Source organism: Alligator sinensis, unplaced genomic scaffold (genome assembly GCF_000455745.1).
Source record: "Alligator sinensis unplaced genomic scaffold, ASM45574v1 scaffold344_1, whole genome shotgun sequence".
Taxonomy (NCBI): domain Eukaryota; kingdom Metazoa; phylum Chordata; order Crocodylia; family Alligatoridae; genus Alligator; species Alligator sinensis.
In genome coordinates this window covers 248780-263398 of record NW_005842427.1, presented here as the reverse complement: position 1 = coordinate 263398, position 14619 = coordinate 248780, and the positions used below count along the sequence as shown (strand labels likewise).

General features: G+C 44.5%; 1 protein-coding gene across 2 annotated transcripts in view; it reads left to right on the top strand.

Annotated features, from left to right (window-relative positions):
* ARHGAP31 (Rho GTPase activating protein 31) overlaps window positions 1-14619 on the top strand; it is a 72271-nt gene that overhangs the window by 35207 nt on the left and 22445 nt on the right. The window contains exons 2-3 of one of the 2 annotated variants that reach the window (XM_014522972.2): window positions 12207-12309; window positions 12854-12998. The exons of the other annotated variant lie outside the window; for it this stretch is intronic. Coding sequence (XP_014378458.1) covers window positions 12207-12309; window positions 12854-12998 — 248 coding nt within the window. The remainder of the gene's footprint in view (window positions 1-12206; window positions 12310-12853; window positions 12999-14619) is intronic. 2 annotated transcript variants of the gene reach the window in all.

The following is a 14619-nucleotide window of genomic DNA, read 5'->3' as shown; positions in this document are numbered from 1 at the left end:
CAGGAATCTCCTAACCCCACTTGCTTTCAACCTGCATTAGCTGGCACAACTAGGTACATAAGTTAAAGCTCAGGTTCAGATTCCACTTGGGCTGGTACCCCACATGCTTTGCAGCGATGATGCAAGCTAACTCGTGTATATTGCTAATCCAGTGATGCCTTCTTACACAATCCCCCATGTGCCCTGAGGGAAAGTTCAGTTCTCCTCTGATTCACTCTGAAAGAATCATAGACTGGCTCAGCTGCCTACAGCACCATGAAATGCTAGTGCACGGATTCTCAACCAGGGTGCCACAGCACCCTGGGGTGCCTTGAGATCCTTCCAAGGGTGCTGTGGGGTGCCATGTGATGTGAGCATGGTTAGGTGGGCAAACATGATTCACAAGACAAACCCAGAGATTTCAAATAGAAATCCACTTTAGTAGTCTTTCTGAGGTCTTTGCAACATGAAAACTGCTCTATTATTTTTCTGTGGTCAAAAATGATTGAAAACTAAGAGCTGGCATTTTCTGAGGGGGATCTTGAGTCTGTCCAGGGTTCCTTAGGTCTAAAAAGATTGACAACCACTGTTTTGGTGAGACAGAAAAGTGAGTGCTGCACCAGTGATAACACAGTATAACTTTGCAGGGAGGGTGCTCACACTTGGGTCAGGATAACTTGAGTGTCCTCAGCCAGGTACTGGTTACTTGGACTAACTCCACCCCCATTGCCCCTGTACCAGGTGGGTACCAGGTTACCAGATCCAAAGGGTAGCATTTCACACCCACTTAGCACAAGGATAAATAGTGATATGAGGTACCAGGCCATGGAAAATCCAGATGGCCATTATGGAGGTTCATCTTTCAACCCTCCATGAGTACACAACCCTCACTCCTACCAGCTATGGAAACCTCTTCTCTTGGGCTCACACTCAGTGACTGGGGAAGCTGTCCTGGGTGCTAACTTGGGGGGGGGGGGTGCAAAACAACCTCTGAGATTCTGCTGGTGGCACAGTGACAACTAGAAGTCACTGCTACCCCAGTGTGTCCCAGCTGTCCTGGGCACGCAGCTGTGTTGTTATGCTTTTGCCCACGCTAACTCCAGGTGCCTAACTCACCCACTCCAGAGATGTACAGAAAGGTCTTCTGGAACCTCTCTAAAGCCAATCTCATCTTCTTTCAAGCAGGAGCCTGCAAAACCTAGGGCTCATAAGAGTAACAGATCCAAGTACCTTCCATGTGCTTTTCTGTCTCTTCTCTTCTGCCTATACACCAGTAATTCTCAACCAGGGTACCAGGTCACCTAGGGATGCTGCCAGGTCTTTTGAAAGGTGCTGTGAAGTGTGAGGAGATAAGCAGATAAGATAAGCAGATAAGCCTGGATGATTCCCCACCCCCACTGCCCATCCTCTGTGTAAAAAAGTAAGCAGTGTAGTGTATACATTTATTTTTAAATTGGGTGCCACTCAATTCATAAAAGTTACAGAGGGGTGCCTTGAATACAAGGACGGATGCCTTGAGTCTAAAGAGGTTGACAACCAGTGGTCTGCACCAATAGCAATATTTTATAGGTAGCATCTTTCATCCAAAAGCACTTTACTGAGTCTATGGGAATCACACTGTCTGCCACTGAAATGCATCGTCTGTGGCCTGGAACATAACAACTGCTTAACAGTGCACAGCAACATGGCACAACAGCATGGGGCAGAAAATGCAGTGGGAATTTGTATCTGGTAGATACTGTTAGAGGCCAAGATAGTCTGTCCTCACCCACCTGTGTCCACTTGCGGGCCTTGTGGAAATACACTGGTGAAGATGCATCAGGAGCATCCCTCTGTGGCTGTTCTTGAGACCTCAGTACTTGAGTGTGGCTGCTAGGGATAAATTTGGAGTTGACCCAGTGGTGTATTTCAGAGTCTAATGTGGGTATGGGTGTGTGGGCACAGCCCACACACACTTGAATGAATTAAGAAAGACCTGTCACAGGGGTGCCAACACTTTCTCAGATTTATCTGCTGCGGGTTCTCTTCAGATGAACCCCAGAACATATGCACCCAGATCCACTTCCTACTAGTGAGACCTCCAAGCCTTTATTAAGAAGAAAATGATGGAAACCCCCATGGCTGGGCACATTGAAAATAAGACTGAACAAAATGCTGCATCCAGGGATGAATCAGCCTGGACCACCAAGGGCTTGAAAAACCTCGAGTGTTTTTTTTTCTCCTGCATCTCTAGACTCCAGGAGCCTTTTGCAACAGGTCCTGTACCACAAACGAGACACTGGCTCCCATGGTCTCCCAGGAGGGAGGGAACTGGTATGATAATATATTGTGTAGGACTGGTTGCCACTAAACAGCAAGTGGAAGCAGGTTTGCTGCTAACTGCATAACTGCTGCTGATGCCCTTTGGAGTTGCAATTCATGGGTTAAGAGCAGCTGAGAGAGAGGGAAATATCCCAAAGCCATATATTTTTCTGCTTCACTAAAGTGGGCTAATGTAGCATATGCTCTTGTCTGTTCATTTTAACAGAGGGAGGGAAAGGAGAAGCAGAAGGCAGATGAGGTGATGAAAGGACTGGGAAAGAAAGAAGCAGACATAATGTAAGACCTGCTGTCTATAGACTTATTTATTGATTCTGACTGGTCAGGGGGCATTCAGGGGGATTCAAACAGAGACTCCATCAATGGAAACTATCCAAATACTACAATGTTACCCCCTTATAGTTCTCAGGCCAGCTCTGTCACTCATCTACTCTGAGCACTCCCTTGTGGGTATTGTATCTGCTCAGTTCTGCATGTGGTCACCCTAGGATACAGCACTTCATGTTGATTTTTACTACGTGTCATCTGAAGCAAGGTTAAGTGTGGGACTCTGTAATAGCAGCATCCTGGCACAGTTATTCCTCAAGTGTCCAGGAATTGCCCACAGGGGAGTCATTATATGGTATATTACTTCACGTCTACTAAAAAAGTCCACATAGAGCTCTCTTATATGTTTGTAGCTGAGTCTTGTTGTAAACCAATTGGTTAGTTGAAGTCATGCTCAAGCAGTGGTGGACCAGCTGGGCCCTTCGGAGTTCTTATCGTGTGATGTGACTTTAAGTATTGCTACAAGAAGGACGGGGGGAGCTGGCAGGGTGGGGCGGGGAGAGCAAATGTAACCATTACCCCCCCCCCAGGCACCGGAGACCCACGGTATGTCGCTGTACTCAAGTCGACATTCTGCTCAAGCACTGGTTCCCCAAGATGTCTGAAGCATGTAATCCTAGAAGACAGATGTGAGCATGATCCTATTAGACCGCCGAATCCATTCCCTGGGGACAAAGCAGGATTTTTTCCCCGAGAAAGACGTGTTCTAGGTTTAGCCTAGTTTCAAAAGTCTTGCCTGTTGGGGTATTATGGCAATAACCATATTTCAGAGGGGTGGTTTTAACTACTCATACCATCCCTGGTGGGAGCAGGGCTTAGGAATCTGCTTGAAGACCTCTGGCTCTTATTTTGCATTTCAGGGCATAAGTTAATGGCATGAGGGGATGAGAAAGTAAGGATCTATTGGTCAGATGCACTGTGGAGTCTTTCAGCTTCTCTGTGAATACCTGTCATTGGCCATTACAGAAGGCTGGATCCTGGATTTTATGGTTCAGATCTGTTTTGGCAAATCTTATGGTTCAACAGCTCTTTATTTCTAGGCCCAATTTTAGGACTCAGTGGACATGTCTACATGAGATGCTATGTTACTGTAGCGATGGGCTACAGCGATGTAGTGTTGGCGGGCATGAACTGTGACACCACTGCTACTATACAGTACAATGAGCTACTGCACAGTAGCTCGTTGCTACTGCGCAGTAGGGTTGGAAATGACCCGTGCAGTGCCAGGACTGTGCAGTGCCAGGACTATGCAGTACCGGCGGTTACTATGCAGTCATTGATTACTTGCTAAAGTAAAGCAAGTATTTAATGACTGCAGTAACAACTGCGCAGTTGGGTGCATGTGTAGAGGCACCCAGGACGTGTGCATTGAAGGCAATATATGTACAATATCAAAGAGCAAAATCTTGGTATCTGAAGTTCATCAAGGTTTTTACCACTAGCTTCAATGAAACACAAATCTGACCTCAAAATGTTAGGGTGAAATGTATCGAGCTAGAATCAAAAGACAAGGCCCTGAAATGTCCAGGGCACATTCATTGCCCCATATAGACAGTGAGAGCTGAGACTAACTTGGCCCTTGTCAGGATCTAACCTGTTCTTCTTGCATGCTTTTCCCACCCAGAATTGCTGGGGTAGATTATGAGGGGTATTTCTGTGAAAAAGCTAGTGATGCTGTAGCAACGATTCCCACAGAAATGAAAAGAGAAGATGAGGACGTATGTGTGTTATGTGGCGTATCAGTTGTTCTGGCTGCACAGACAGGATCACAGCAGTGCCAGCTATTCATCTTTTTAACTAAGTTTGTAGCAGCCAAAGGGGAAGAGGGAAGGAAGGCTTCAACAGGGTGATTTGTTTCAAAACCCATTTGATGTTGTTTAGCTATCCCTTACTATGCAAACACAGGTGTGGGGGGGTTCCGGTAGCTTGGCCATTGCAGCCAAAATAAACGTTGGAAATGGATGGTGAGGTGGTTTATTTTTGCTGCTTCTGTTGAGTGAATTAGTGCTGAGCTGCATTGACAGCCCCAGAGACTGAAGCCCTCTGTTCGTGCCCACAGTGGTTACAGCTATGCCTGCATCCCACAGTGCTGCTCTGATAGATGGCTTCATCTCTCACACCTCATCTCTGACTTTGCAGGGCAAAGGAGAATTCAGGCTCTGCAGTGAATGGAGGCCTTGGCTTGTCTGCTGAGGCTGCCAACAGAGAGGCCATTTAGTACAAGTGAGATAGGACTTGGGGAAGTGGGCTGTGTTCACAGCAGTTACAAATTTGCAATGAACTTGGTGGGAAGTTGGGAAATCAACAGCTGGGCATTAACATCTGGGAACTTCAGTGAATGGTGGGTGGGAAGGGAAGGTTCTGAACTTCTTTGCAATCCACAGCTGAGGTGATGCATCCCTAGGAAGGAGCAGATGGGCCTGGTGGGCTTGCACCTTGTTGGGTCATTCATATCCATAGGTGCAAAGTGGACGGCTGTGCGGTTCTGACTTGGTAGTCTTTTCCAGTCCTCTGCACGGGTGTGAATGTTCTCACACCATGTTGGGCAAGGGAGATTGAGTGTACTGTAAAGCAGTGTGAACTGTGAGCTGGCCTTTTGTGACTTGTCCATACACCAGTGTTGTACTACTTTAACTGTGCTAGCACAGCTACAGCACTACAACCTCTTTAATGGGGATGCTGTTATATTGGTACAAATGTGCTCTTGTTAGTATTCTTGGATGAGAAGGAGAATAAGGCATACTAGTATAAATCATCTTTATATTAGCATAATTGTATCCATACAGGTCTTCTACCAGTATAATCAATCATCTTGGCAAAAATGCAACATTTTTACTGGAACAAAATCTGAACGCAGACCAGCTTTTGGACTGTATTCTCCAAGTGCCACTGATTTCCATTGTGGCTGTGAAAGGGTCTACTCCACTCTAAACCTTGCTTTCTCATTTGCAAATGAAGAATAATAGTCTCAGCTTTGCAAAATGCTTTGAAATCCTCTGTTGAAACGCTATATAAATGCAAACTCTCATTGACTGAATGTATGTTTAAAAATCACATGCGTAATATTTCAATTCTGAAAATACTCTATTGAGCCTCTCTTCTTGCTCTCCTTGAAAAGAAAAAAGAAGAATTGCAGAAGTCCTTGATAATACAGCAGTAAGGATGATGAATTAAAGTCGCAAGAAGCAGGAAATGCAAAAATTAGTTAGTACAACAACATTATCTCAGCTATATTGCAGTTAGTAAGATATGTTATCCATTTTTGTAATTATGAGGGCAGATCAATATATTATTATGTTGTAAATTGTATGTTATTCATTTAATTGTTCTTAAAAAAAAATGAAGGCAGCTGCTTAGTTCATGAAGGTTGAAACATCTTATTTCATTTTTTAGATCAAAGTGTCTCCTTGATCCTATGGGTCCCTTCCGGTTCTATAATTCTATGATATATTTGTTATTTTAAAACTGATATTTTTAGCATTTTAAAATCAAACAATAGAATATTTTGACTATTAATATTGTGCGCTGCTAGAGGCATGTCACAAATTAATATAAAGCAAAAATAGTATAAAATATGAAAAAGATACATTTTGAAATGAAAATTTCTAAAATGATTTTTAAAGAATGTTTGGTTTGTAAGTTTTTTTCTAAATATGTGTTTTTCTTCCAGTTTGGACCGCCCCAAAATAATCAAAATGTTGAAATTTCCTGCAAAATAGAAATTTTGCATTTCAATCAGCCGTTTCTAGGGTTGCATTTATCTAGGATTAAAATGCGGTTAGAAGGGGCATAAAAATGTCTTAACCCATTGTATAAACCAGCAACTCATTACCAAAGGTCTCTGTCCCCCTACTTGTGCATCTTTCCTGGGAAAGTAGCAGAAGGGCAAACGGAAAAATCCGCCCCCATATCTCAAGACCCTGGAGGTGGGGGCATTCAGTGAGAGTGATCCTATTCCCAGTGACTCCCTGTCCCTCTATTTTTGTCTCAGGGGAAGAGAAGTATCATTTTCTCTGTACGTGGTGTTTATAACTCTGTTTCCCTCTGACTGATGCCTGCTTCCACACTCCCTTCTTCTCCATCTGGTTTCTATTGTAGTTTTAAATGAGGACAGTTTGGCTGTCTGGCAGAACAAGCAGGGTCTGTGTTACACCAGCTGCCTCATCCAACTTCCAAGCCTCCAGCATAGTTTTAATTATAGAAACTCATGAAGACTGAATTACCCACCCCCACCTCTCCCTCTCTTCTTTCTTTCTTTCTTTCTTTCTTTCTTTCTTTCTTTCTTTCTTTCTTTCTCACACACACACTCACTGGCACAAGTTGCTACAGAGTTCAAATCCAACTCTGTACTTCCTCAGAAATCCAGGGTTTTCTTTGGCTCTTTATGGTGGGAGAATCCTCTCGCAGTGTGCTTATTTGGATCTCAACTTCCCTGAAACTCAGGTTTGATTAGACCCATTATTTTGGTTCTGATTCATCCTTAGGAATGACTGAAAGAGTCGATCTGCCAGAATCTCTTATACTGGGGAGGGAGAGTTGGCCAATGGCCACTACCTCTGGAAGCCTATTTTTCCCTAGTGTCTTAGAGATTACAGTTGCTTAGCCCTGATTTCAGGGCAGCAGGTTCTGCAGAAAGAGAATGCTTCTTTTGCTCCTGTTTCATAGAAATGCTGCACTTTGGGGCGTGTTTTACAGGAAGGTGATACAGTCCATACACTACTCGGGACCTGAGGTTAAGTTTGTCATTTTTGGTCATAAAAGAAATGAGCCCCATCTGGACTTTTTTGGACATCACAAAACCCCCACATGATTTGGCACAATTGACTGTTTCTATGCAAAAGGCCTGGAACAGCAGGAAATTATGTGCATAACGATGGAGGGTCTTGGGCCTCTTGGCAGAGATGTTTTTTAGATGTCAGGACTTGATTTGCTGGGGGTGCTGCAGGGGAAGAGTAAGGGGTACTGGCAGAGCTGTGCAGGGGAGGAATAGCAAAGGAGGGGGGCACTGTAGACAGTAGCATATGTGGACAGCCCATGACCAGAAAAGCAGGACCCAAGTATGCATTACTTAGTTATGCTCTGCTGGGTTGCTCCATTGCTGTCAGCCTCTCTGTTTCATGAATGCTGTCTCCACACAGATGTTTAACCCCCCCACAAAAAGCACTGAAAAGGTTTGCTGCTGACCTGAGGTCCCTAAGGTCCCTTCTCTTTCTTACTTGGCTTCCTCAGATGGAGTCAGTTCTAACAGTGGGTATGTAAGAGGCTCATTCACCTGCCTGATACTTCTTGTCGCAAGTAAACTCCAGGCAAGCTTCAGGCTCTGAAGAGCTTGTAACAGGCTTTTTTTTTCTGGGAAGACCAAAAGGTTATGTTTGAATGGCTTTTTAATACATGGAGCATTTTTTCATGAGTTTATCCTTTATCTTGATAATTAGAGACTAATATTTTAGGCACAGACCATATTACTATGACATTTAGATGAGGGGTCGGCAGTGTTTTTGGGCAGAGTGTCAAAAACACCTGCAATCTGCAACCTTGACTTGTAAGATGTTGGCATGCCAGGGGAGGGTGGTGGGGCAGCTGTGAGGGGCCTGATCCTTGTTGTGGCAGAACAGCCTTGGCCCTTTCCCTGATGTCTGATCCAAGGCTCGTGTGCACCCACTGCCAGCAACGAGTGGACAAGGGCTCCGCAGATCCCAGTGAAGCTGCTTGCAGCTTCCTGGCTGCCTTCCACAGCTAGCCTGGGCTCTGGGCTTGCCCCTGCCACCTGCCAACCCTCCCTGCAGCTGGTAGGGAGGCTGCAAGCAGCTGCACCAGGGTCCACGCAGTCCCAGCTGGGCTCATTGGCAGTGGCAGGTGCACGCACACCTTGAAGAGGACAGTGGGGAAGGGGCTGGGGCTGCACTGCCACAACAAGCATTGGGCCCCTTGTGGCCCCCCTCCCACTGTCCACCCCCAGGCACACATGTTAAGCAATATGCCTTTGCATGTCACTCTCTGGCATGTGTGCTGGGGGTTGCCTATCTCTGATCTAGATACTTTCAACTGTTTTTTTTCCATAGTCGTCACTGTTTAGCTTTAACTTGAATATAATCTTTCTCTTCCTCTTCCATGTGGCAAGTAGTTATTCATCTGCCTTTGCACCAGAACAGATTTGAAATTAACATGGATCTATCTTAGATTATTGCTATTGCTGTTATCATTATTAACGTATTTATATTGCTGTTGCTCCTACTATGTTAGGTGCCATACACATACAGTTTCTGCTACAAAGTGCTTGCAATCCAAATAGATTCAGTTTGTCAAGATGGGAGAAGCCATTTGTCATTTTAGCTATTTATGTGCATCATGCTAATCACAGGATGTGAGCACCTGCTAAAAGATAACTGACTCTCAGTCCTACTCAAAGATGGAAGGGTCTTTTGTTTGTTTCGCTCTCTCTTCTCTCTGTCAAAAGGTTTTTATGGCGGACAGGTGGAAGGAAATGTCCTTCTTTAACCATCTGTCTCCTTCCACATCTGTTATTAGAGCAGCTGCCCCTGATGAGAGAGCAGTGCTAGTGTGACTGTGAATGGGTGGGTCACACCGTTCATCTCGAAGGCTGTGAGACTGAGTTATCCTGCAAGGCAGAGTTCTGTACCCATGGGACCCTTGCTGAGAAACCTTTGTCTCTTGCTCCTGTGCATCCTGGATGTTATACAGGTTGCTTCAGAGTTCCTAGTGAAAACAGTTATTATGGTAGATAAATAAACAGGTATTATGGTAGATGGCGATGGAAGATTGGTTCTCGTCCATCTGCTCAGGGGACTTCAAAACCATCCCAAGGTGGTACAGTGAGTCTTTGCTTCTAAAGATCCACACAAATTCTCTTCTCTGCCATCCCAATGAAACTCCATGGAGATCTCCAGAGGGGAATCAGATCTGTTTAGATCATGGGACTTTCAGGGTAATTGCTGATAGGCCTTTTTTTTGGTTGATGCATTGCTGGAGTTCTGTGTATTTGTGAGGACCCAGCCACACAATGGGGACCCATGAGGACACCCTCACCCCGACAGCAATGGGAAGGGAGTGGTAAAGGGGCTGATTTCCCCAAGCAGCAGGGACTGTACTAAATCATCAGTTGGGGTTTACTGATGTAATCGCCCAGAGGAGCACCTAAGAGAAAGAGAAGGAGTGGATAGAGATAGCTCTGACACAGCTGAAGTCTCTTGACTTTCTTGTCTTGGGGCAAATGCTCTTAATACCCCAGCTTTCAAGAAGGGGGTAGCTTAGGGAGACTGTAAGGAGCTATACAGACGGGATTTGTATCACTTGGCAGCTCTTAGGGGTGATAAGCATTTATGCCTTGGTGTTCATTTAATTTGTGTGACTTGTCAGTATGCTACTGGAATGAGCGATACACTTTTTTATATAGCCAACTAAATATATATTAAAACAGATGCCTGGAAGCGCCAGCTGCATTTAAAGCTGGGAATATTTCTATATTTCTCTCCTGTGCATTTGCATGTTCATAACTTCGGTGCTGAAATTTTCCATGGTTGGGTTCTGCCCCAAGATGTGTTATAGTATGATATTATTAGCAGGAGTTAAGTGTGAGGAAAATCCAATTTTTCCCCATTTTTCTCTTTTAGTTGTAGGAGAATGAGTAAAAAACATGTTTCCTGTTGGGAAGCAATCAAACCAAAATCTCAAAGACCCTGAGGCCAGGCCCTGTGGTTAGTTCTGTTCCTATGTATGGGGCGCTGTAAAGCTGGCTCTAGGTTACCTTTGGGCCAGTCTGATCCTCAGTCCTGAATTGCTTCTTGAAGTGACCATTCTGGCAGGTGGGGGGATTGCTGGGAAGCAACAGTGTTCAGACCATACCTCGTTCTTCTGCATCTCATGCATGGCTCCTGGATGAGAAATGGTGCAGACGTGATAGAGCAAAGTGTGGTGCATGAAGGCTCCACTGTGGTGGGAAACCTTGGTGGCCCACTTAGTGAATGTCTAGTCCCCTTTTTGTGTGAAGGAGGATATAGAGCAGTTTGACACCAAATTCTTGGTGTGGGCAGAGACCTCGCTGAAGACCAATACTTTGGCTTGGCTTGGCTTACTTTGTAAGGGCTGGAGTGAAAATGATCTGAAAGTGAGGAAAGTCTCATCCGAAGAGCCTCAGGGGCATCTGCCAGGGCTTTTCACAGAATGCAAAGCTGTCCACCCCCTTTGTGCTCTCTGTAGTTTCTCACTTTGCCTGGTCCCTTTGCAGATGCTAAAAGAGGTGGTGCAGGAGTCTTGCTTTACTAAATAGCAAACTACTTGAGAATAAAAATAAATAAATAAATACATACAGTTTTGCTAATGGCCCTTATTCATCATTTCCTGAGATGCCACTGTATCCGTATGACCCTAAATAGTACCTAGGAAGCTGTATACCTTGGCCCACTAGAGATGCAGAGCAGCCCCTCTGGGGAAGATCCCTGGACTCCTTTCCTGTGCATTGGAACTGCACCCATTCTGTTACACTCAGCCCTGCCTTGGACTGCCAATTTGGGGCCCTACATGTCTCAACTGTGTGCTAATGTGATATTATGATTGCAGGCTTATAACCACAAAAACTCAGGCAAGGATCAGCCAGAAGCTTTCACTTTGTGGCATTCCACAGATGCAGTAATTGCTGCGCCTGGCTTTCTGGTTAAATGTCTAGCTTAATCTATTACTGTTTGTCTCTGAAAACATGCAGGATGCTCAGTGTGGCTGTGTTAATGCTCCTGTAAGGAACCATAACATCTGTATTTACTCACCGTTCTGTGATCGTAATTGCTCAGGTCTAATGTTGTGTTAATATAGTTTCCAGCATTGAGTAGGGAACAACTCTGCTATTAGATCAGCCCAAAAGAATGATTGGCTTTTATACTTGCGTAGTGGGAGAAGCCAAATCTCCACATTTATACACAGCTGATCTTTGGGTCCAGATCTGGAGATGAATTGAGTTGCCTGAGCTCATATCTACTCTAAGGATCAGCTCTATTGCTGTTATATTTTTGGTGGAACTCTTTTGAAGCTGATGGTCTTTTGTGGATCTGGCTCCTATTCCAATTTAATCTCCTCTCTCTAGGTAGTGATGAGCACTAATCATTTGAGTACCTTGGCTCTCACAGAAGTGCAATAGTTCTTTAATTATTAATCAGACCATGTTGGCTCAACACACCCAATCTGGAGATCGCATAAGAATAGCTCTCTTGGGGGGATTCCTTCTACTTCATGTTTCCAGTTAGAATGAAAACACTTTCCCTGCTGGAAAAAAAGCCTCTTTTGGTTTTCCAGGTATTTCTAGAACAGCCTCCTTGGCATCAGGCTCAGTGATTGTCATAGCAGATGAAGACTGTAGGTACTGCAGTGCAACACCATTGGGTTATTTACTGACTAGCTCTCTAAATCAGTTTGTGACTACTTTGGGAGATTTTATATTTTTCATTCTGTATTATGTCCATTTCAATACTTTCCCCCATTCGCTGCTTTATGAGATTGACTCCTTAGAGGCCCGTCATGAAATGATCGCTCTCTGCTTTCATTGCTGACATATTACTCTTTTCCATTCTCAGTCCCCTACGTGCTGAGGAGCTGTGCAGAGTTCATTGAAACTCATGGCATTGTGGATGGGATCTACCGGCTCTCTGGCATAACATCCAACATTCAGAAGCTGAGGTAAGGGCAGATTACCAGACATGAGAGAGACTTAGTGGTACTGTTGTGTATCATTTTCTGGGACTTGTCCAGGCATTATGTTGAATCTTGTCCCTTGGTGGATAGCAAGGGCAGCAGAGCCAGGCTTTGGTACAAAGGAGTCCTGGATTACAGGAAACCTTGGTACCTAAGGCTGGTAAAGCCCAACCACAACACATCTTGTGTCCCAGGAGAAGCATTTCCATCTAAATCCATTAATGGAGAAGCCCAGGCATATCCAGCTCTTGACACAGAGATACCCTCTCTTGCTCTGAGGAGGGCAAAATCCCGGTATGTCAGTTTTGTGGCCCAGCAGCAGAGTTGTGTGAGGGAAGCCAGAAACCGAATGAGACTTGGAAACTGAGCCCAGGACATGTTCTGGTAGGGACTGCAGGTAACACAAGGGCAGATCTGTGCTCTCCAGCTTCTCCCATTTGTTTCCCTCTACCTGTGACAGCCAACCAGGTATGGACTACTGCCAGTCCTATTCTTCCACTCTGTTATGTCTCGGTCTGTGTTGTTTCAGGCAAGAATTTGTTTCTGACCAATGCCCAGACCTCACAAGGGAAGTTTACCTCCAGGATATTCACTGTGTGGGGTCACTCTGCAAGCTGTACTTCAGGGAGCTGCCCAACCCCCTCCTCACTTATGAACTCTACAAGAAATTCACGGTGAGCCTTTTTTGTTTGTTCACAGCCCAATGCATGGACTTGGTGTGTTAAAAATTTTCCAGTGATGGCTGTTTTTGTGTTTCAGTCTCCTGATGGCTCTGTTTCTGGTGTGTGTGTGTGTGTGTTTGACTATACCTACGTACATACATACATACATACATATAGAAGTCCATACAGGCTGTATCGACACAAGACACTGACTGCAGTTGTTACTGTGCAGTCATTTAGCACTTGCGTACCCAAGTACTAAATGATTGTGCAGTATCTGGTGTTACTGCATGTGCAGTAGCATCTCCATATGGCTTTTTGGTGATGCTGACTGTGCAGTAGCTCATTACTGCTGTGCAGTAGTGTCACATCATGGTTTGTGCTACATGATGCTACTGTGCAGTAGTAATAAGCTACTGTGCAGTAAGACTCTCATGTAGATGTGACCACATACGTACATACACACATGTGCACCCCTCCCCATATATATATAAAACCAGCCATCCACATTCCCTCTCACTTTGTCTATTGCTTTCTTTTTTGTCTGTTTCTTTCCTTCTGTCCTTTCCCTCTTCCCCATACTTATAACTTCCTTCCTCTTTGTTGTACAGTTTATCTTTTCCATTCTGTTTCCCCCTTGCCCTTTATTTCTTTCATTTATTTTTCTTTCTCCTTTTGGATTTGAAGTGGCAGTTCAGTTTGGAAGTGACAATTTTGGAGACTCTGTGGGCCAATAATTGCCTTTGAATGCAGAGGACTGCACTTGCTGGCACAGGAAGCTCCATCTAGTTGGATGCTCCTCTCTCTCTCAATATTGCCTTTCCTCCATTACTCCTTCATTTTGTGTTTTTTTTCTCCCATGTCTTTTCTTTGCTTACAATCTTTGTGAATGTCAGCAGATAATAATTCTAATCAGGGAGGCCTGGATTCCTTGTTCTCTGCACCTTGTGAAGTCATTTGTATCAGTGAGTGCATGGTGAGTGCAAAGCAGCTGTCTTTTTAGAGCAGTGGTACTTTTCACCCAGTTTGTACTGGCACAGATGAGGGTGGAAGTTCCAAGGGAATGGAGAATCAAGAGCAGAGTGATCACATCACGAATGTAAGGAAGATGGCAGCTGTCTAAGCAGAAATCTCTAACCACATTTAAAAAGACACCAAATTCAAAGTGTAATAACTCCATTCTGCCAACTGACTGTAGATTACTGAGGATACAGTTGGGGTCTGGGAGCAGAAAAATAGATGATGAACCCTGTAGCTGAGCTTCTTTACATCAGTGTTGAGGACCATGGTTGGAGCTTTATATGGGATGCATGATTTGATGACTAGAAATATTTTATTACATGCAGCACAAGTACTGACTCCTACCTAAGGTAGCCTGACACTTTCCACGATAACATCTGGTTTTGATTGCCAATAACTTGTTCAAACTTTAACCAACACTTTGAAGTGAAATTTTCCATGCCAGGACTCTGCCTTAGGCTGAATTTTTGGTTTCAAAGGTTTCAGCTAAGATACCACAGTGATAAAGTTTGACAAAGTTATAGGAAACCGAAACGGGGCATATAATGGGAAGGTAGTGTTGAACAACCTTAATTATAGGTGTTACTACTACTACTACTGTCAAATGATGTGC